The 24,258-nt window shown below is 38.2% G+C and overlaps 2 protein-coding genes and 1 pseudogene across 2 annotated transcripts in view; 2 read left to right on the top strand and 1 right to left on the bottom strand.

Annotated features, from left to right (window-relative positions):
* Positions 1–5,959, top strand: part of LOC136245086 (unconventional myosin-XVIIIa-like) — a 29,236-nt gene extending 23,277 nt beyond the window's left edge. Inside the window, exons 19-33 of the mRNA XM_066036592.1 lie at positions 71–280; positions 519–627; positions 1,673–1,809; positions 1,953–2,107; positions 2,632–2,755; positions 2,964–3,050; positions 3,202–3,303; positions 3,434–3,604; positions 3,722–4,021; positions 4,122–4,238; positions 4,297–4,461; positions 4,553–4,609; positions 4,662–4,756; positions 4,808–4,895; positions 4,950–5,959. Coding sequence (XP_065892664.1) covers positions 71–280; positions 519–627; positions 1,673–1,809; positions 1,953–2,107; positions 2,632–2,755; positions 2,964–3,050; positions 3,202–3,303; positions 3,434–3,604; positions 3,722–4,021; positions 4,122–4,238; positions 4,297–4,461; positions 4,553–4,609; positions 4,662–4,756; positions 4,808–4,895; positions 4,950–5,624 — 2,592 coding nt within the window. The 3' untranslated portion in view covers positions 5,625–5,959. The remainder of the gene's footprint in view (positions 1–70; positions 281–518; positions 628–1,672; positions 1,810–1,952; positions 2,108–2,631; positions 2,756–2,963; positions 3,051–3,201; positions 3,304–3,433; positions 3,605–3,721; positions 4,022–4,121; positions 4,239–4,296; positions 4,462–4,552; positions 4,610–4,661; positions 4,757–4,807; positions 4,896–4,949) is intronic.
* A 1,848-nt stretch (positions 5,960–7,807) lies between these two features.
* On the top strand, positions 7,808–11,516 carry LOC136245243 (uncharacterized; annotated as a pseudogene).
* Positions 11,517–23,410: 11,894 nt separating this feature from the next.
* The window catches only part of LOC136245704 (transient receptor potential cation channel subfamily A member 1-like), a 45,167-nt gene continuing 44,319 nt past the window's right edge, over positions 23,411–24,258 (bottom strand). Inside the window, exon 8 of the mRNA XM_066037190.1 lies at positions 23,411–23,824. Coding sequence (XP_065893262.1) covers positions 23,564–23,824 — 261 coding nt within the window. The 3' untranslated portion in view covers positions 23,411–23,563. The remainder of the gene's footprint in view (positions 23,825–24,258) is intronic.

The raw sequence follows: 24,258 nt of genomic DNA, 5'->3' as shown, positions 1-24,258 counted from the left end.
TCTAACAAACATCAGACCATCTCTGATGTCTCTAGTGTAGCATTAACACAGTATTTTATCATCTCTACAGGCTCAGTATGAGAAGATTAAGACAAAGTATGAGCTAGTTGAAGGAGAGAGAAATGTATTAGCTGACAACGAGGCCAAACTAGAAGAGAAGGTCCGTCAGTTGACGTCACAGTTAGAGGTGGAGAGATTGACATCCCATAATGCTATTGAACAATTAGAACAAGAGCTATGTGACAAGAGACAACTACAGGAAGACCTCAATGAACTACAAGTAAGTGTTTGTAAGATAGGACAGCTCTGTGTGTCAGAAGTCCTTTACAGTGACACACAAGGCATATTCAAAGTGTTATTACAGTTGGTACTGATTTTGTTCCATTTCTTATCCTTTAACAGTCTTGATTAAATCTCACAATTGCTTGTTGCAGTACATTGCTAATTTACTTGTGGTGATATTTTAAACTTGACAATGTGTAGTTAGTGTTGTTATTCACTGGTTGTTGTTGTTGTAGGGGATGTATACTAACCTGAAGAAGGAACACGAGGAAACACAGGTGGAATTGATGCAGATGACGTTGGTGCAGAGAATACAGCATGCTGAGCCTGGAAATGAGGAGGATGGTATGTGTATAGTAATGGACCAATTCCAAAATGACATCACTCCTGCCTCTGTTTGGGGGGACTCTAACATTAAAGCACTTGGGTCCTATGGGCAATAAATGAAGATCAATTGTTTGTGAACTTAGTAATACAATATCGAGCGAAAGGCGACAGGTACGGATATAAGGGAACAAAAGTAGTTTTGCTTATTTGGATACAAAATTTTTGGCTGGTTTTCTAAGTAGAGTAGAATGAGTATTTTATTATTAATTTTGTATACTAACCATACATGGTCTTTTCACTTTGTTACCGTCCTTGCAGAGGAGGTTGGACACGCACACGTGAGTGCATACATTTTGTATTGAAAGTTTAACCAAGCGTTCACGAAAGTTTTCACAAATACCATTCAAGAGTGCACTTCAAGTTTAGTCTTTTCAGCCGGTCAGCCCCATTCAACCCCACTAGTCCAGGCACGTAAATCGCTCTTGAAATCTACGGAGATCACGTGTGTAAGCGTTTGCTAGGTGGAATCCATGTGTAATACTATAGGGACGCCCTATATATGTGTATGTAAGCACAATAATTATCAAAGAAAGCAATGTGCATGCTAACAAAGCCTCTCAGGGTATTGAAAAAGAAGAGCGGACGCCGCTAGTTTGGCCTCACAGAGAATCGGAAAGAGAATTAGAAACTCGCACACCCACCTTGCAATAAGAATTTGCTGTTCATCTTAAGAAGCACAAGGAAACGTGGTGTGGATATTGCTAAACGTTTCTTCTTTCACTTACCCTCGTCACATATTAGAAATATGCAATTAACAGTAGTAAATTTCAGAAGCGCTTGTATCGTGTCTAACCTCCTCTGCCGTCCTTGTTAATTGCAAATGTTTCATCAAAAATTCATCGTCATAGGAAACAATACTCAAAAATATAAGAATACCCCAAATAGAAGTTTAGCATGACATCATTTTGTAATGTCTGTGTACCATATGTTCCTGTCAGTGTTCAGTACTAGTTAGTGACAAGAAACATTTGTTTAAAGGCTTCTATTTTGTTTGTCTCCACAGGTAGTGGAGACTCAGTGTACTTGGAGAAGTACCGGTCAGTGTGTAGGGAGTTAGAGTTCTTGAAGCAGCAGAAGAATAGTGAGTATGATGAGGAGCTGGAGGAACTGAGGGTGGCTAAGAGACACCTTGAGAGAAAGGTACTATGTGACATGTGTAATGCATTTCCTTTGTGTCAAGTTTGCATGACATGTTGTTTACATATTCACTGGACTACTCTGCCTGTATTTGTACAGCCATAACAGTATGAAAGTATGTGACTGGTGTGATGTGATTTGTGTAGGCAGAGGGAGCTGACGGGGAACTGCAAGATTTACGACGTACACTTGCCCAATTAAGGAAGAAAATGGCAAAGCAAGGATCAGAGATGAACGACCTCCAACTACATTTGGAGTCTCAACAAGCTCGTAATATTGAATTGGAGAAGAAGCAGAAAAAGTTAGTGTGTAGGAGTGTGCATGTTATTGTGTGCATATGTAGTACTACACACACTACACACACACACACACACACACACACACACACACACACACACACACACACACACACACACACACACACACACACACTACACACACACACTACACACACACACTACACACACACACTACACACACACACTACACACACACACTACACACACACACTACACACACACACTACACACACACACTACACACACACACTACACACACACACTACACACACACACTACACACACACACTACACACACACACTACACACACACACTACACACACACACTACACACACACACTACACACACACACTACACACACACACTACACACACACACTACACACACACACTACACACACACACTACACACACACACTACACACACACACACACACTACATACACACACACACACTACATACACACACACGCACACACATCGCTGCCCCGGCCCACCTTATCTTACATTCTGTGTGTGATCCAGGTTCGATGCAGAATTAAATTCTTCCCGTGATGAGACTTCACAAGAACGTATAGCCAAAGAACAGTTATCAAGAGAGAGAAACACAATGAAAGGAGAAATGGACCTGCTGCAACAAGAGCTGAATGTGAGCCATTTATGACCTATAACTGTTAGAAGTTGTGTTCTTTACAGACACTTTGGGTATATGCTTAAATTTTTTAGAATTTGATAGTTTATTTCGTATAGCTATTGAGTTGTGCAGTAACTAAGGCCTGTGTGTTGATCTAATCACAACTTAGTGTGTTATGCCAGTTCTGTTACAAGCTGCACATTGACATGTAATGGTTTAACAGGCATCCAAGTCAGAGAACCAGCAGCTGAAGAGAGACAAGGATGAACTAGAGCAAGCTAGTATGGCCAGCAGTGATAGTGTAACTGAGGTAAGGAGTATGCTTATATATTTCTGCTTGCTTTGTGCAATAAAAAAAATTATGAGGCATATATGGATGTAATGAAGAACTATATAGGTCATAATGATTCATATCATTGTATTGTGTGACCGTAATATTGCTCTCTGTTCTATCCTGTCAGATTTCTTCACTGAAACGTACAAAGCGAGAGTTGGAGTCAAAGATTGAAGAGCTCGAAGATGAACTGGATGAAGTAACTATCAGATCTGAGAGTTTAGAACAGGTAAATATTTGGTTAGGGTAAACATGTATGCATGTATGTTTACTGTTAAGTTTTTGTATGAACTAGTGAAACATATGATTTTTTATTTTAAAAGTTACAATTGATTATATACATAATTGTACATATATAGGCCAAATCTCGTCTGGAGTTGTCACTACAGACACATCGGTCACAACATCAAAAGGAGATGGAAGATCGTGATGAAGAGATGGACCAACTTCAGTCCACCATGAACAAGAAAGTGAAGAGCCTTGAGAACCAGCTAGAAGATGCTCTGGAAGAGAAGCACACTGCTGTAAAGGTGTGTAGATTGTGTACAGTATATACAGTAGATAGTGGGAATAAGCCACAGTGGATTTTATTGAAATAAAGATTCTGTTGTACCCAATATATTTATGATTGAGATATTTCACTGCAGGCACGCAGAGACATGGATCGTCAGGTAGCTGAACTGCAGGCACAAGTTGGCGACTCAGAAAATGAGAGAGCACTGCGCAAACAGCTGAAGAAGACACGTGCCCTCCTGAATGATGTACAAACACAACTAGAATATGAACAGACCTCAAACAAATCCACCAACATGGTGAAGACGTTACGCATGCAGTTGGAAGATTCTCAGATGAATGAGGAGGCAGCCCATAAGCAACACAGGAGACTACAGAATGATTATGATGAGTTGCAAGTTCAGAATGATGAGTTGATGCAGAAGAAGATGGAGGTAATCTTTAGCTTTTTTACATACACACATGAGTGTCATGTGCAACCTGTGGATGTTCACACATATTTCAGGTAATATGTGGTTATGTACATTCTTGTAGCTTGAGTCTAAAGTCAGTGAGCTGCATCATGAGAAGTCAAAACTTAATGAGCAGTTGGAAGAAGATCAAGATGAAATGGAGCAGATGAAGTCAGATCAAGAATCACAATTAAGTCAAGTTAGTATCAACAAGTTATCAACGCTTAACCAATGATCATAACATTTTGTCTCAACAGTTGACCATGCTTCAGAAGGAGTTTGCAGAGTTGAAGAATACACTACAAGAAGTTCAGTATGAAAAGGAAGAGGCTGAGAAGAAGATCTCTGAGCTTAACAGCACTATATCCAGCCTGGAACACGACAGAGCAAGGACCACAACCTTTGATAACTCTGAATTCAAGGTATGCACTATACCACTGTTGCTCCTGGTTTCTGGCTATACGTCAGTGTAGTGTTGACTGTTGAGTAATTTTTAATATTGCTCCTGTGTAGGTCAGAGAGCTACAACAAAAGTTGGAATTTGAACAGACTTCTAATAGAAGATTAGAGGTAATATTTTGCACATTTCTTTTGTTGATTTTTATCTCTATTTGCATTTCAGACTCAGATACATCGTCTCAAGGCACAGATGGAGAAAATGGAGGACGCAGAAAATGAAGTGGCCAGCTCCAGAGCTGAATCAGATATGGTTCGCAAGTGAGTACTAACTAATGCAGCAACAACCTTTAATGTGGTGTGACTTGTTAGACTACATAGACAAATCCGTGAACTACGTGATGACATCGCTGACACAGAAAGAAAAGAATCTGACCAAAACAAGAAAAGAAAAATGGCTGTAAGTAAACTTATGGCAACTGTTGTATGGTTGTTATAATTTATTTCGCAACAGGAGACTGAACTAGAAGAACTGAGAGCAGAGCATACTTCATTACAGTCAGAGCTCAAGTTAGCCCAGAAGAGGATAGAGTCATTCCAACAAGCTCTGGAGGGTGGGGATGATGACGATGACAGTATTGGTGGTGATGACCGAGGTCAAATCATTGATGATTCTGATGGTAGCTACGTACCAGGCAACTACAGTACACACAGCAGTGATGAGTTATCTGATGAACCTCCTATTCGTAAACGGAGCACTCACTCTCCACACACTAAACCTCTTACTGAGTCTAAACAACCAGTTTATGGCTATCGTGGCAAAATCAGTGACGACGAATCGCCTTATTCCCAAAAGAGTCGATCAAGTAAATCAAAATCAAGGTCACCACCGAAGTACAACAATGGGGATAAGAATTCGGAGAAACCTTGGCGATCTAGAAGATCAAAAACTGCAGAGTCTCAGTTCTCATCTGATGAAGATGACTATATTCCTAGTAGAACACGTAGGAAACACAGCAGCTTGGGAAGAAACTTGGATGCACCAAAATTTGATGATAATGATCACAATGATGACGTAGTGGACTACAATGGTGGCTCATCTAAAAACTTTCTCTATGAAGATGATGAAGAATTGGCAAAAATTAGGGCCAAATATAGCAAGAAGAAAGTTGAGGATAATGATGACTAAATTCTATATGGTCCATCTTCTATCTGTGGTTTAATTTATAGCAATTATTCAGGTGGTGTGTTTTTATTTGTTTGTTCTGTTTTTGAATTATCATTATACATGTGGTATGTGAACAGTTGACCATACAACACAATACTACTATCATACATTTTGTTATTGTACATAAGACACTTAGTCAGATATATTGTTGTGTTATATATGTTTGTCTATCAATTTCTCTGTGTACAGAATCATAATACATTTTATTTGGTATATGTGTTCTGTAATTATACATCTTGCTGTTATCATGTGCATGTAAAGTTATACACAATAAATAATAGTCCAATAAACAAATATTTCTAAGGAAAAAATGTGTGCTAGATGATCTCCTTTAATAAAAAACCTCGTTATGCTCTAATAAATCATTGGAAGTATCAGATTGCTAATTTCAAATTTCTGAATTATGCTTTTGAAATTGTCTGATGCTGCTCCATCTCCCCTATTATAGTCAGTTGTACCTCATTATGCCCCAAAGTTATTGTGCTCTTATCCTGATTGATCATTAATTTTAGAGTATTATTAATACAGTGGAACCTGTCTTAGCAGCCACCTGTATAGAAAGGCCACCTCTTTAAAAAGACCAGCTTTAAATTCCCCTAGTGAGAAGTTTATACACTATTCCACCTGCCTATTAAGGTCAAGAAATCTTGGCCCAAGCCAAAGGTGACTGGCTTAGACAGGTTCCACTGTACATCAATAACTGATCATTCTATTAGGATATCTCAAAAGAGCATCTCAATCTTTAGCCACTCTTCACAAAGCTATAAATCTGATTTTTACTGTGTTTGTTTCAAAATGTGCAGGATTTCAGCTAGGGACCCGCCGATTATGCTGGCATAATTATGAGCATAATAGGTGCCTGGAAGCATTGAGCATAATGCTAGCATAATAGGTAGAATATTTGTGTAATAGTATGAATTCCTGCTTATCAAAATAGCTATAGGGACCAGTCTATTTTGCTTTTTTTTCTACCTATTTTTCTTTCCAGCAATTCTTTTATTTTTCACCTATTATGCTCCATATTTTGCTCAAGAATTATAATTTTGCTCAGCACTGATCTTTGTTAATTGAATATTTCCAAGTGCAAAGCTACAGTTTAGCCTTAAAGTGACTGTTCTGTTAGAGTATCTCGATCAGAAATTACTTCTAACATGTAAAGCAAGAAGCCAGCTAACATTGCTTAACATGTGCGACTGTTTTATTAGGGTATCTCGATTGTCACTTGTTGTTCTTGTAACAATTAGCTATGCATTGTCGATATTTTAGCGTGTCTGACTGTTCTATTAGAGTATCTCGATCTTTTGTGCAATTTTTATGTCCACTTCACAAAAATTGCACGTATTATGCCAGCATTTTGCTCTTTGCTTTTACCCAAACATTATGCCAAAAATTTTGCTGGCGAAATCGACGGGTCCCTAAATAGCTATCACAGAAAGATCGATATACTCTAATAGAACAGTCAGTAATTCTAATAGAACATTCACACCGCTGACTGTTCTATTAGAGTATATCGATCTTTTCTGTGATTTGCATTTTGACAAGTAAGTTTGTGCTTCAGCTATCCATAAACTGGAAATTATTAGCAGAGCATGAGAACTGAGGCATAAATGATTGGGCATAATTTGGGCATAATAGGTAAATATTGAGCATAAATTTAAGCATAATAGGTAAATTTTTGAGCAGTGCAGCATAGCATAATAGGTAAAATTATGAGTATAATCGGCGGGTCCCTAATTTCAGCTTTTCTGCAGATGGTATCAATGGCGGATCCAGGATGGGGCATTTGGGGCAAATGCCCCCCCCCCCCCCCCCCCCCCTCACCTTTTGGAGGAACCATACTTCTGATTAAAATACTAAACTTTATGTCAGGGCTAGATCAATTAACTCATGAAAACGTGCAAATCTTAGTAGCATTTATAAATTCACCTGAAATCAAAGCAAACCAAAGTCAAACTAACTGTGAAATTGCCCCCAGCACCTTCGTGCGTACTAAGCGCCTCTAAAAATATTTATCGTGTTGCTGTAGTTAAAGAGATTCATAGCCTTTTACACAGCTTTAAGACTTCACAACCATCTGCAAAAGCCAAAATGTCAAAAATCAACAGTGAGATACTACTAAGTGGTGATTATTTGCTGCTTCAAAAATGCAGCAACTAACAAGAGAAGTTCCCCAACCACCTAGCTACAACTCAGCCTGTTTGTGCCCCTCCCCTTGCCAGCTCCTGGATCCGCCTCTGGGTATCCAAATTGTGCCTATTATGTTTATATAGTACCTTTTGTCTCACAACTGTTCTGGATAATGCATTTCATCATTATTACACTTAGGTGACTCACAATGTTTTACAAGCATTGTGAAAGCATTATGAATCACTTAAACAAAGTGGCATCATTTTTCAGTCAAAAATATTGCCAAATTTTAATGCCAAATTTGCAAAATTTTTCTGTGAGGGCATGCCCCCAGATCCTACTAGATAGAGTGTACTTTGCACACTATAGTATTAACCAGTTATCGCTTTTCTTAGCCAACCAACCATTATGTTAGCACTCCCCTTTTGAAATCCTATAGATCTACCCCTGAAAATTCTCATGCAAGATAGAGCAGCAAGTGTAGGAGAATAATATCTAGTATAGAGAATTTGATTTGATGCCATTTCAGTGCAAATGATAAAAGGTAACATCAGTGATGGCAATTGCATACGTAGCTTCAGTACAAAGGGCATATTATCATGATCTATTTACTGTACATAAAAAAAGGTTGATGAAGAGGTAGTGCACTGCCATACATATAATTTATGTGTGTATCCTATATAAAATATAAACTCTTACAGTAGCTACTATTCTGGACACCTTAGGACTCCACTGAACGAAAGTTGTCTGGATCTCAAAAGCTTAATTGTATTGTGTGTTTATAATACAAATGGCACCTTAGACAAATATTCTGATTATCATGATCTACCAGTGCCACTTACCTGGGAGTAACAATAGATGAACACCTGAAATGGACAAACCATATCCAACATGTTACCTGTAAAGCAAACTCAGCCAATGCCTTTTTGCGACGTAATATTAGCTCTTGCACTCAACAAACTAAGAAGCTGTGTTATCTAGCAATGGTACGTCCTATCTTAGAGTATGCATCAACTGTCTGGTCTCCATACACTAACAGTAGCATCTACAAGTTAGAAATGGTCCAACGAAGAGCTGCAAGGTTTATTACAAACAATTATTCACCCTAGGCTAGTGTAACTGAGATACTAGATCACCTGAATCTACCAACTCTTGAACAGCGACAGAACAATTTGAAGCTAGTTATGATGTATAAAATGGTGCATAGACAAGTTCACATCGATAATGGAACCTATTTAATCCCAACAGCAAGCCATGCACGAGGCCACGATCAACGATTTTTGCAGCCACACTCCAGAATTGATTCTTGCCTTTACTCTTATTACCCCTCTACAATTAAATTATGGAATAACCTATCTAGCAGTACTGTGGAATCACCTACCTTAAGCACATTTAAACAATGTATTAATTATAGCTAAGTACAATCACTACAATTTATTCTTAACTTAATCTGCTGTACTATATACTCCATATGGAGGTTTCTGTACAGTAAACAAATAATAATAATAATAATATTTCAGGGTGGTTCAACTCTTTAACTGTTTTATTGTATTATTGCATGGATACCACATATGGTGCCCCAAAGCATAACTTGCATCATTTCTTGGAAGTAAGTTAAATTAGATAATAGTGGATATAGGAATGCGGCGATTAGTAAAGTATCGATTATACAGGCAGCTGCATGGAGGTGTCTTTGTCCCCCTGGTGGTTGATTCCTTGGGTTTGTGGTCTGCTGCTAGTCGTCCTGTCTTGCAGGATATTGCTTTGAGGACAACCACCAGGAGTGGCATTTCTCGTGGCCTAGCATACCGCGGCTACCGCCATCTGCTAGAGCAACTCTCTGTTTGTCTGTGGCGCCACAATGCCCGGACATTTTTACATCTATTTAGCCTGTTGCCTGGCAGTCCTTTGTGGGAGTTGAACTCTGTTTCATGCTCCCACTCCCTGTAGTTTGGTCAGTAGTCTGCAGGGCTTTCTTGTTAAGGCCCCTGTCCAGGGGTTTTGCTGTGTGTATATAGCGGTCATGCGGTGTTTTTGTAGGCCTGTGTAGGCTCTGTAGGTTTAGGCCACTCCAATTGGTATTATGTTTCTGGTCCTTTGAAAATCAGTTTTAGGTGTGGGCGGGCGGAATTCAGCAACAATGCAACAATGAAGTGACTGCTGAATTAGAGTACTTTTTGTGATTTACTGACTGTTCTATTAGAGTATATCGATCCGTACTATGCACTCTGCCCATTTCTTGCAGGTTTTCAATGATAAAATACGAATTATGACACTTAGATAGTTAGATTTAGCATAATTGTTGCAGCCCAATATTTATTTCTGAAATCCAGCTTCTGAAATCCAGCTTTTTCAAAAAGCTGATGCGGGCATTATATCCATGTATTTCTGAAATTTCACATTCTCCAAAAAGGATGCGGGCGGTGGACCAGAAACATAATTACCAATTGGAGTGGCCTTAGCTGCTTTTTCTTTTTTCTGCTTTTTGTCATTTATAAATTAAATTAGGTTTAACTTCTAGCTAGAGATCGGGGAGGATGGGAGTGCCATTAGGGCCGGAATAAAAAAATAAAAATAAAAATTATCGGACAATACGATGTTCGGACAGCTGCCACTCACTTCCTGGAAATCCTGCAGCTTAGGTTATTGTACCAAAAGGTAGGCTACAATAAGCAATAATTATCCTCCAACAATCAGCTTTGCGTGATTAAAAGCTTAAGAGTTACAGCCAATAGTATGCTTAGTCCGATAAAATCTATGTTCGGACAAAACTATCAGTTTTCGGACTTTGATTTTTACTACCAGTAAACAATGTCCAATTTATTTCAAATTTGTATGCGAAGAACTTCCAAAGAACTCGCAAAGAACTCGCAATGCATGTAAGAGATCATCTTTCTTCCCAACTTCAAAGGGCGGTTGATTTGAACAGTGCATGAACCCGGTGCATCTTCCTGGTTACTGGCCCTGCCATTACAGGAGCAGGGCTTCCATCTTAACAAACAAGAGTTCTGGGATGCTGTCCATCTGCGCTACGGATGGAAGTTACTGAATGTTCCCAGTCACTGTGTCTGTGGGGCTTCTTTTACTATCGACCATGCCATGGTCTGTCAACATGGGGGCTTAACCTTTGTGCGACACAATGACTTGCGTGACATCACGGCAGGTTTATTGTCAAGGGTGTGTTCAGATGTTGCTACTGAGCCTCCCTTACAGCCCCTCAGTGGTGAAGTAATCACTCCCAAGTCTGCGAACCGACAGGATGATGCCAGGGCAGATATTCATGCACGTGCATGGTTTCTGGGGACGGCGACAAAGTGCCTTTCTTGACGTAAGGGTGTTTCACCCTAATGCACCAAGTTACCGTAACTCCAGCATACCATCTGTATATCGCCATCATGAATTACAGAAGAAGCGAGAGTATGGCGAACGTGTCCGGGAGGTGGAACAGGCTTCCTTTACCCCTTTAGTTTTTTCCACAACCGGTGGAATGGGAGGAGAAGCACTAACATTCTATCGTCGTCTGGCCGACATGCTTTCTCGCCACAGCTCAACATCTTATAGTGGCACTCTGGCGTGGATTCGCTGCACACTGTCATTTTCATTGCTTCGTTCTGCTACAATGTGTATCCGGGGAACACGATCCATCCTTCATCGTTCCAACAATGCTTCCCCGGAAATGGGCCATATTGCTGGCCCTAGGGACTTTTAGTTGTCCCCCTTTCAGTTGTCCAGCACACTTGCTCCTTGGTGCTGGGGGTGGTAGGCAAGGACAGTACATCCAGCCCGGGAAAGAAAAAAAAATGTACCTGTACTCATGCATTAGCTATTATAAATGGCCAAAAAATAGTTTCGTTATCTTTAGCATAGAGGGAGTACGAGCCTCCCAATTTTTAGTAGTATTGTCGGACGCCCTCCGCTTTAATTTAGCCATGCCCACCAACAGAGTTTATATGCTTTTGCAATAAATGCACCAGTGCTAAACCACAGAAGAAGGTAAATAAATATCTCTTAGGAGTAGAGGTGTGCTTTAAAGTTGATATTCAGGTTATTTTCATTGGAACGCAGTATTTTTGGCTCCTAATTATAAGGGGGCATCTCCAAACTGATTTTGGTACGCTTACCGTCATAATGACGTTAAGGGGGGGAGGGAGGTTCAGCCCATGACGTTATTAATTTTACTAAAGCAGTTAGGCCAATGAAACTTGATTACCAGTCAGATTTTTGAAAATTTGATGCGGGCGGGCGGTTATTATTCATTATTCATTATTTTCCAAAAGTACAACACACATCCAAACATGAAGATTTCTGCCAAAAAACAGTGAGATCTACACTGATTACTCTTGCATTAAATAGCTAAAGTACGTTACTAATCTATAACAAGTGATTTTTCCATTATAGTATAGCTGATTGCTCTATTAGAGTAAAAGTGACTGTTCTATTAGAGTATTTCGATCTGAAATACCAATAATGAAATTCCATGCGGGTGTATCAAAAGCATGCAGGCGATGACGCGAAACTGCTAATCAAGTTCATTGGCCTTATAGTGTAAACAGCTATAGAACAGAGAAAGTGACGTGATTAAACAGCTATACTGTTTGTAGGCTATGTTTTCAGGTAAAGAATATAACGTTTTGTGCTTCTATTGCCAATACATTGTTTTCATAGTGTGACGTTAAGGAGGGAGGAGGAGGGGGTCTGAAGTTAGCGTCATTATGACGTTTAGCGTACCAAAATCAGTTTGGAGATGCCCCCTAAATGAAGGAGATGTACGCAAGGTGGAAAAATGAAGTTATGTAAAACCACCTCCTGACCACCTAGCTACATATGCTAGTCTTGGTGTCCTATCACAAATACTGTCACGGAAATTGAAAGGCTTTTCTTTCTCTACCTTATATGGGTGAAACAAAAATGAAGAAAATGCTGCTATGTGCATCCATAGAAGGAACATCTTTTCATTTCTAGGTGGTATTTGCGATTGAAGCACCAAATGTGGTTGGTCAGAAAGTTGTTTCTCGTAATTTCATTTTTCCACATTGCGTGCATCTCCTTCATGTAGGAGGCATCTCCAAACTGATGTTGGTACGCTTAACGTCATAATGATGTTAGGGGGGAGGGGGTTCAGCCCATGACGCTATTAATTTTTATTAAAGCAGTTATAGTGTAAACAGCTATAGAACAAAGAAAGTGATGTGATTAAGCAGCTATAGACTATTAGTCTGGCGGCGCCCGCCCCCTTCGCATAGAGTAAGGGTCTGGTATGCTTAGTATAGTGGAGTTGTACCGGATTACCAAAAAGTGGTGCAGCCAATCAGAACGCTCCACGTTTAATCAGCGCATTTTTGTTTATGTTACGTCAAAAGAATGAATCAAATGCCCTAACAGTACTGAAAGAAACAGAAGGAGTTAGCTAATAAAGAACAACGAGAAGAAAGTGTTATTTCGGGAAGGGCTTTTCGCCTTGTTTGATACGCGAAAAACCCGGGTTACGCTTTGATTTCCTAGGTAGGGAGACATGTGTACTCTATAAAAGTAGACCAATCCACTTTCGCCTGTGTAAAGGCAAAGAAAGTTCAATATCACTGCCACACTTTTGGGTGAGGCACTTCCGTTATCACCATTTTCGTTACGTCGTTACATTCAAATTAAATTCCTCCAGAACAACTCGGTGATACTAAGTGTACCAGACCCTTACTCTATGCGAAGGGGCGGGCGCCGCCAGACTAATAGACTATGTTTTCAGGTAAAGAATATAACCACGAGCATAACCAAGAGTTAATTATTAACTCTTGATATAACGTTTTGTGCTTCTATTGCCAATGCATTGTTTTCATAGTGTGACGTTAAGGAGGGGAGAGTCTGAAGTTAGCGTCATTATGACATTAAGCGTACCTGCAAAATCAGTTTGGAGATGCCCTCTTAGGAGCCAAAAATATTGCGTTCCAATAGAAATATCCTGAATATCAACTTTAAAGCACACTTCTACTCTTGAAAAATATCTATTTACCTCAGTAGTTCTTCTGTGGTTTAGCACTGGTGCATTTGTTGTAAAAAGCATGAACTCTGTTGGTGGGCATGGCTAAATTAAAGCGGAGGGCGTCCGACAATACTGCTAAAAATTGTGAGGCTCGTATTCCCTCTATGCTAAAGATAACGAAACTATTTTTTGGCCATTAATAGCTAATGACTACAGGTATATTGCATACAAATTTGCAATATACCTGTACTCATTGTGTGCTGAGAGCAATGTGGCCCATAGATAAGGGCCACATTGCTCTCAGCACAATGTGGCTTGCAGAGTGATATGGATTCTGTTGACTTTTGGTTGCGGACCAACCAGTTAAGTCTTAGTGTGGGAAAATCTCATGTAATGCTGATTGGCTTTCGACAGAAATTACGGGATAGTGATTTGTGTATTAATATCAGCGGAAAACAGCTTTCTCGAGTACCATTTCTTAAATATCTTGGAGTTTACATTGATGAAAATTTGACTTGGCAGAAGCATACTCAATATGTTTATCAGAGAGTGCAGTCTAGGCTGCACTGTCTTATCGTTTGTTATTATTATTATTATTACTAGGACCGCGTCACATACAACCAAGTACATACGCCAACGTGACAGCCCCCCGGTGAGGCTATTAAGTGGTGAAGGTATGATCCCCAAATCATCTCAATATGTCACAGTAGTGACAGATATAACACAATAGTGGCATTGTAACTAAAGGCCACCAGTAGCTAAGTTCCAGTACATCATTGGTGTGGTAATGGCACAGTGATGTGTACAAAGTATATGTATACAAAACATACAGGAGAGAACTATACATTATTGCAGTATTGTATGCAGCAATACATTATAGGCAACATCACCAGATAAAAATTATTAGGCAATATACAGCACTGTATATCAACATCAACTAGAGCTAAGTAAGGTTCATCAGTGATATAGCAATGGCACAGTGATGGGTGACACACTATAGTTATGCATACACAACTTTCAGGAGATAGCTACACAATGCTGTAGGAGTATGCAAGCCAGATGAACCAGATAAAGGAAGACAGCCAAGCCAGCCAGAGCCTAGTAGCTACGCCAGGTGAAGGCAAAAAAGATTAAGCACGTATTGAATTGCCTGACACCAACACAAAGAAAGTTCGCCATGCCAGCTGCACAAGACAAAATTGTTTACTTGTATTCTATATGTAACTGTATTGTAAAGAGCGTGGCATATGTTTTAATGTTTTCTTCAGTGTAGTATTGTTTATTTACGTGAATGAATCCACTGGCAGCTGGCATGGAGACTTGAGATGTTACAAACATAAAACTTACTTGTAATCTTCTTGTTTGCACAGGTGGCTTCTGGCTCTCCTGCATTGGGCATCGCTAATCTTCTTCGCGCAATCTGTAAATAATTAAGCAAGGGTGTGGTACTGGGCGTTATATAGAATTACACGTATGGTCAGGTCATCAGCACGAACAGGAGCGATGATTATACGTTTGTGCCTTCATTCACAGGCGAATCTATCCCCGGTTGATTCATGTCTCTAGGCCTCGTAGTTTTCTCAAACATTAATTATTAATTAATTATTTATTTATTTATTTATGACGTAATTTTAACCGCGTTTCGTATTATTCTTAGTACTTGGTTATTTATATAATTATTATTATTATTATTGTTAATTAATAATTTGCAAAGCCCACTAGGGGCAACACGCTAATGAGCATTACAATCACACATTATATTATATTACTTACAGCGTTCTTAAATGTTTCAAGATCTATCGTGTTGATGTTAGGAATTTGAAGGGAGTTCCATTGAATAATTGTTCGAGGGAGGAAGGAGTATTTGTACACATCAACTCTTGTTTGCAATTGAGTTAGCTTGAGAGGATGTTGAGCACGGGTGGAGGACACTGGAGTTGGTGACGGTAAGCAATGATCAGGTATTGCTAGTAAGTTCCTGACAATCTTGAATAGAAGGTGAGTCTAGCAATTGTTCTTCTGTTTTGAAGTGTAGGCCATTCAAGACTGGTTAACATGTCTGTGATGCTATCATGGTTTTAGTTAGATCTGTGCCAGGGTTTGTTCAAAACGAAACGAGCAGCGCGGTGTTGAATCATTTCTAGTTTACTAATACTAGTGTGATGATAGGGGTCCCAGATGGTTGAGCAGTATTCTAATGATGGTAAGAGCAATTGTTTGTAGACGTGTTCTTTAATTTCTGATGGTGCATTGTGGAGATTTCTTTTTAAGAATCCAAGGAGTCGGTTTGCCTTTGTGTTCCTTATCTAATGAGCTGCTGGGCAAGTTGTATTGTGCTTTTGTACTTCCTTTACTGGACTATTGTGATGTTGTGTGGTCACCTTCGTCTGTACAGTACTTTAAAAAGTTTGAACGTATTCATTCTAAGTTTTGTTCGTTGACCCCAGCTACACAAAGTTTTTTGTGCCATACTTTGGCTGAACGTAGAAGATTCCATACTGCCATCCTTGTTTATAGAACTCTTCGAATCCATCGGCTCTCACCAGCTTACTTGAGAGAAACATTTCAGTACACTACAACTGTTACCTCCCATGTTGGAAGAAACAGTCATCGCCTTTTTGTACCAAGAGTTAGGACTTCATATGGAAAGAATAGTTTTTACTATAAAGGAACGCCTCAATTTACACTGCAGCTACTCTTGGACAATTTAAAAACTTATATAAATCTCATTTTAGCTAATTTTTACTTGCATGTAAGTTAATGTGTATGTAATTATATGTATGTTATGTATGGGCACTGCTGAAAAGCAGTAGTTTTTCTACTGATGCAGTCTTCCCAAAAAAAATAATAAATAAATTGGACATGTTTACTGGTAGTAAAAATCAAAGTCCGACAACTGATAGTTTTGTCCGAACATAGATTTTATCGGACTAAGCATACTATTGGTAGGCATTCCAGTATCCGAGATTTTTAAATAAAAAAATTCTCCGTATATTCCCCAATAGAACCCTGGCACAAAATGACAGCTCATATTTAACTTGGGATTGCTCCGTCGTCCGAGCTCCAACGAGGATAAAAATCTCTGTGGGGTTTGTCCACACGATGATCAGCATGAAAATCTTAGTTTTATCGTGCCCGTTACATATAAGTAAGTTTTGTGTTGTTTTGTAATCTTTTCAAGCCTTGTAATCTATGTAGAATACTTGAGAACTTTAAAAAACGTACTGTCGAGTGAAAGGTAGTCACTGGTGCTTACTTTAAAGTACGTAGTTACTTCACTGGGATTAGCGATTTTCAGCTCCAGAGCAATTTCCTGATGGCTGTGTCATCAGCTCAAAAGTATAAACCACTTCAAAGTCGGCATAACAATGCCATAATTGAAACCACAACTCCACCTTAGGTATTGTTGCATCATCGTGGCACCTCCACTTTAGTTGTTTACCTTTATAAATTCATGTTAATTACCAACTTGAGATAGCTACTTGCCTTTGGGTATACACCATTGTATTGAGAAGTGTGCAATAGGTGAAGCATATTTGCTCACCACAAAGCATACAAAGATTGCTGAGATTCAATAAGACCTGAAGTTACTCTCATTACATATACAAACTTGCAGCTGCAGTTTCAAGATAGTCCAGATTGCTAGATGGCTTCCCGATTCAATTGTGTCATTTTTCCCTATAAAATGTATGGGGAACCCTGGAGAAAAAATGTACCTTTTTTCAGATTTTAAGCACTGTGCATGCCAAAGTAGCTAATTCCAACCCAACAAACTATATATTTCTGAGGTCGGCAATCAATACTCTATCTATTGAACATATAAAAAGCCCGTTTTTCCAGAATTTAAAAATCAGGTTGGAATGCCTACTATTGGCTGTAACTCTTAAGCTTTTAATCACGCAAAGCTGATTATTGGAGGATAATTATTGCTTGGTGTAGCCTACCTTTTGGTACAATAACCTAAGCTGCAGGATTTCCAGGAAGTGAATGGTAGCTGTCCGAACATCATATTGTCCAATAATTGATACTTTACTCTATGCCAGCATAATTTCGGGCATAATAGGTATGTGTGGAAATCAGGAATCATGCTAGCATTTTGAGGTGATTATAAAGCTTTAATAGTAGGAAAATCTACAGATTGCACAATTCCGTTTAAGAAGATCGAGATACTCTAATAGAGCAGTCAGAAACTCTAATAGAACAGTCACTGAATATTATTACTCTAATAAAGCAATCACATTGAAATGAAATACTCTAATACAGCAATCAGCTAAAGAATGTAAGACTATTTGAAGCTTGAACATCAATGAAAATGACCTGATACAGCATTAAACTGGCATTATTAGCCAATTAAGGTGGCATAATTTTGGGAATAATGGGCAATTCTCAAAAGCATAATGCTCAATTTTTGGAGCATAATAGCCTCATGCCTAATAGTGGAACAGATGTGAAGAATCAGATGATTATTGAGACATACATAACTACGTATACATAATGATGCCTTCAGGGGTTATGGCAATCAATTACTTTCTGACATCAATTGTAATACCTCAGATTTGTTAACCGGTCAGGTTATCAAGCAATTTTGGCCATTTTTGGGTAAAACTTTAAACCCACAAAAGCTTTTTGTAAAATTTGTATGATTGCTATGCAGCAAATTAAACTTTGGTTGCTATGGCAAGATGCCCAATGCTGACATCTGTCCAGCAGGTGAAATATTGTTTTAGGTGTACAGGACATGCAATCAAAAACTGCATTGAAAATAAACTATAGACCATTTTGCAAACTTCACCTTGCTGTCTACCAGCCTATGAGCTATGCAGAACAATTTGATATGATAATCAACTTGTATATCTGCATGTCAGTGTATGTAATTATGAGACAGTGTCCGTATTATGAGACAGAAAGTTGTGTTAAATACATACTTCAATATCCTCTAACTTAGAGCAGAAAGCAATAAATGGACCAGGTATGTATACTCAGCAATATGTTGTTTACAAAATATGAACTGAAGCTGAAATGGACTTTTGTAACTTTAGTAGAAGCAGAGTTGTTTTGTATGGCTTCCTGACATGTGAATGCTCATAGTTATGGGGGACAGGGTCTCTATGAGTTATGTGTGTGCAGTATCATGCAGTCTCCCTAATAATACTGTAGCAACACTTCTTACCACGAGGCACCCTGATGGCCACCACCATGAATGAAGCTGTCATAATCGATAAGATTATCTGTACAACATTTTTGCTGTGTTGCACTGCCACACATTATGCTACTGAGGCCACAAAGGCCCTGAGATAAACGCCATTATAATTTGACAATGTACATGAACAATTAAGTGACCTGGTCTGCGAAAAGGGGTCTTATAGCCTTTTCAATTGCATGTACTTGGTAACCTGTAACTTGACTTGTGAATGTGGTATCACCCGAAATTTGGTCCCCTTCTACCCCTAACATATAGCACTATGGCTTGGTGTATTATGAGGCGATAGGTTGAAAACATGAGGAGATATGATTATTCAAACTTGACAATTTGGAAAGGCTAGAAGACCCTTTTTTGCACACCAGCTCAAGAGTCTATAATATTATAGTATCAGGTTAGCTACCAAGTTACTAAAAAAGTACGTAATAACTGGAACCCTGGCAAAAATAAAATAAATTATAGCTATGTACAGTAGCTACTTATAAAACTAAACAATTATACATAGAATATCAGTTTAGTAGGAAAAAATGTTCAACAGATCAACTACATTCCATGATGTGGGAGCTGGAGAGTTATATATCCTGTATGAACAGGAGATGGCTACACGAGCTGCCTGATGAAGTACGCAACGTATACTCTTCAGTAGATGAGCTTTGTAACAGTTCGTGGCACTGGCTTAGACAGCCAACTTCAATTGTCGCAAGACTGATCAACCTAAAATCCAGCAAATTGAAGGTCAAGCAGCAATGAACCGTAGGCTAGCGATCTTCTTTACAGTTCCTTGCAGCCAAAAAGTGATAGCTAACCACAGAGAGTTCTAATATAGCACGATGGAATCTGTGGAAAGAGATCAGGTCTGCTCTTAGTGTAGATGTATTATAATGGGTAATGGAATTTTTCTCAACTGACCTCACTTTTTTTTTTGCACTTTGTCACGTGCACACCTTAACATGTTTCGTAATGTTTTATCAACAACTGGGAAACCGAAGGAGTGGAAATGGACCACCTGCATGCAAATATGCTTGAGTCCAGGACGGCAAACAGAGAATTTATTTGGAGTGGCCTAAAAGCCTTTGATCTCTCAATTTTAGTGAAGTTTCTACTATCATGAACATGAGCCTGAATTATTATAATAGTCATAGGTTGATTCATAATACTGATGGCTTACAAGTCCTATAGAAATATAGCACTACCGTAATTCGCTTTATTATTGTGCAAAAAATTTTCGTGATAAAAAATTTTGTGTAATAATATTTCATATGATTTACGTGAATGACTGCTCTATTAGAGGATTTTGATTTTATGTAAAAAAAAGACAAACCACCAATTTTCATACAAGTTTTGCATACAAAAATTATTTTACAACAATAAAAGCAAATTACGGTAGATCCCAAATAAATTAGTGTGCTATGTCACTACCTATCTTCTTCCATTCAGAACATCAAGAATTTTATTGACTTTGTAACAACTTTCTGTAAACACCAAATCTTCCATCCGACAGATCCTCGGACGTGCAGTGCTGCTCGTCAATGTATGACATGTTCGCAAAAGATTTTCTTGGCCAGGAATTGTAGTGACTGGTCAACCAAGCACTTAACTTAATTTTGTCTTGTAATTATTGTTGTTAGTCTTTTTTTTTACATGTACACACACCTTGCCGTGCCCACAAGATCTCATTTTGCTTGATTTGACTGTGATCGCATGAGACTGAGGACTAATAATGTATTGTATGTATCATCTTATTACTAATGATGGTTATCTCTCTCTCTCTGCGTTAACTAATTATGCATTCTAGCAAAATGAAATAAATCAAAAACTCATGCATGATCAACATTCTGCATGATCAACATTATGCATGATCAACATTATGCATGCTAACATATTATAATGTTGAGCATAATTGACTAATAAGTGCAAACATTATGCACTTGCACAACAGACAAAATAATTGTCATGCTATAAATCCTTGCTTGTAAAAATGCATGTCTGGGGTCAACATATTCTATATCAGTCAGTAATTCCATCAGAACAATCAGGTAGTTAATTGACTTGACTGTTTTTATTGGAGCAGGGACAGATCTAATAGGTTTTTCAATTTTCAGGCAATTTGCAAAAGTTAAAAACTCTAAAAGAGTAGTCAACTATATACCCTTATAGAACAGTCACAATCTGTATTTCGTAGTTTACCAGTAAAAATGTCTTTCATGATTTGACCAAAACTTGAAATATTCCTAGGGGTAGGCCCTCTGAATGGAATCCATATTTGTTGCATATTTCAAACTTCACATAGCTCCACCTCTTAACTGCACTCAATACTGTGACAGCAGATCAATGGTTTGATTACTCTATAGTTATAAAACAATTAATTGTGGGTTTTACTTTCTGTTATGGGTATAAGAGATGATCTTAATGTATAACTATTCAAGAGTGAATTAAATGGCTTCAATGTTTTGAGTTACTTTTGTATACTAATCTTATAATCTGTACCAGCTACCTACAGATATGACCCCATTGCTGGTTTGCAGATGTAGCTAGGTTAGTCTTGATTGTCTGACAATAGTAACTGTTGCAACAGCAATTTCAGAAAGCTCATAATCTTTAAACAAGAGGAATGGAGTGAGGTACAAAACATATAGTTACAGTAGCTACTATAGTAGGTAAAGTAGTCCAATCCATGCTTGCTAGTAAGATGCGCTGTGTCTGTCCAATCTTTAAAAGCATCAACATGCACTGCCCCCCAGTCCTACTTTTGTTTTCACCTCACAGATTAAATTAGATGGTTAAGAGGAGTTGATTCATTAATAATGGAGCATATCTAGCTAAATGTTTGATAGTGATCTAGCTACAGATGAAAAGATTGAATGGTCACATTAAAGTCAGTTTTAAAGCAAGACATTGGTCTACCAAACTGCTGAAAATGCCCTGAGATTCAATTATAGAAAGCCTAATTTCCTTGGGAAAGGGGGATGGAGGGCATGCCCCCAGATCCCCCAAGGTTGGCAAGCTTGCGGGTCATGCTATATAGTGTGCTACTTTGCACACAAATGTACACTTTTCTTCCACATAATTTTACTATATATCAGTTGACCTCTGCATTTGTAATACACCCTTGGCATCACAAAGCATACCACCCTTTGGAAAATCCGTGATCCACCACTGCCACTGTACAAATTTTTCCAAAAGTACATAGTTCAGCTGTACAAATTTCGTCAAAAGTGTAGTTCAATAAAACTATGCCAGATTGTTTGAAGAGTTAGATAAATATTGTGATAGCTATTCTATATTATAATTGCTAAAAACTAGTGAAAAGTGCAAAAAGAACTTTTATGGCAAGTTTTACCTCACATTATATAATGGAATCATTCTATTGTTTACTAAAATCTTTCAAGTTTGAGTTATCATTCCAGAGAAGTGCAGTAGCCATTTTGCTTTGGATTCAGCTATGTCCCACCAATTATACACAATACCTCTGCAATCAATCCAGTCAGTACAAAACTTTCATAATAATTCCAGCATAGGTATGTGCTTCCTCAAATCAACACCTGCACTGTAATGGAGATTTAAAAATGGGACACAAATAAGAAGGACAAATATGATGTACCCATTGTAGATGCATATCTCGGGCCTAAATGACATTGAGCAGTGAAGAAATCAAGCTAATATATAGTGATAATCATAGCAGTACAATTGGTTGGAGACATCGGTTAGGTAGTAGAAATTTAAAATTCCATAGAAACTGTTATTCTGGAGGTACTTTTGGTTTGATTATGCCTAAACAAATAATGCCAAGCTGTTATGAAGGAAAAGTGAGGCTGATTGTTAGGGTGATATTTTTGGCAGGACAGCCCAAACCATACAGTGGTACTGTATGAACAGAAACATTGAACATAATTACAAATAAATATGAATATTACATTGAACAAAACTACTTTGGGCTGTACAAATTTAATTCCTTCTATGATTTGCAAGATCAATATATGTTTAGTAGTTTTTACCATCACAGCAACTTTTCCTGGCCTTGTACATAATTTATATGTATTGTGAAAGCAATGGTAACTTCACATAACTAAATTACATGATAATTTGCTTTGCTTCTGTAAATTATTGTATTAGTGTAATTTGGACTGAAAGAAACTTATTCTGTACTAAGCTACTTATGTAGAACATTATGAAAGCAGGTGTTCAGTGCAGACTTGGACATTGAATTGACATTGCAATAGTATTTCAGTACTAAATCTTAAGCTTTAATTGGTTAATATTTACATCCAAAATTATGCAAATTGTGGTACTGGTAGTACTTGTCCTTTATTGCCTATACCTTCACTTACAGTATCACATGTACCATTTAGTAAACTTGCAGCTGAATTTGCTTCATTACTGTAATATAGTCTTTTGTCATGCTGTGATTCAATGCTTGACCCTTACTATATTGCAAAGTTCTCAGTTATACGTAGAGCAATTAATTATTGCACAAACTACAGTTGTGTTATAAGCAGCTAGATTTTTAAAGTGTATGTATTCTATCCTAGGCCTAGTACTTTAGTCCAAAATGAAAGGAAGGTAAAACGATTGCTTATAACACGATGTTCACATTCAAGTTTATTTGTCAACTTCACTGCTGTTGCTGCTGCCGCTAATACCATCAAGTGTATACTCTTCTGTTTTAGCAGGTTCATCCACAGCAATGAACTTTGTTTTCACCTCATCAGCAGACTTAAAGCTCATTTGTTTCAAATGCTCATCTAGTTTCTTGTTTTGCTCTATTTCTCTGCTGCTCTGGTCAGAATTGTCTTTCAGCTTCATATCTTTAATCAACATCTTGAGTTCTGCAATCTCTTTTTTAATTTCCTCTGTAGATGACTATAGACAAAATGCACCAAATAAAGCTGCATATCTCTGTGCATTCACATGTATGTAATGTGTTTGTGCTTGTGTGTGTGTGCGTGTGTGTGTGTGTGTGTGTGTGTGCGTGTGTGTGTGTGTGTGTGTGCGTGTGTGTGTGTGTGTGTGTGTGTGTGTGTGTGTATAAATCAAATCAAATGTGTACTGGTAATTCTTCATGAAGGACACAAATTTTCTGTGTTTATGTTTGTATTGGTGTACATACATGTACATTTTAGGCCCCTATAGTTAGGACACTTATCTACCAAAGACGCTTTATCGTATTTACAACATATCCAGAATACTGAGAACTGCACTTTTTGACATAATATATATCAAACAAAATATGCACGCTGGCTATCAAGTAAGATATTAATTTTCACAAATCTTTTTTTACAAAACAACTACAATGG

The sequence above is a fragment of the Dysidea avara genome, chromosome 15, assembly GCF_963678975.1.
Source record: "Dysidea avara chromosome 15, odDysAvar1.4, whole genome shotgun sequence".
Lineage (NCBI taxonomy): Eukaryota > Metazoa > Porifera > Demospongiae > Dictyoceratida > Dysideidae > Dysidea > Dysidea avara.
Note: the sequence above shows the minus strand (reverse complement) of the source record. Positions and strands in the feature narration are given on the sequence as shown.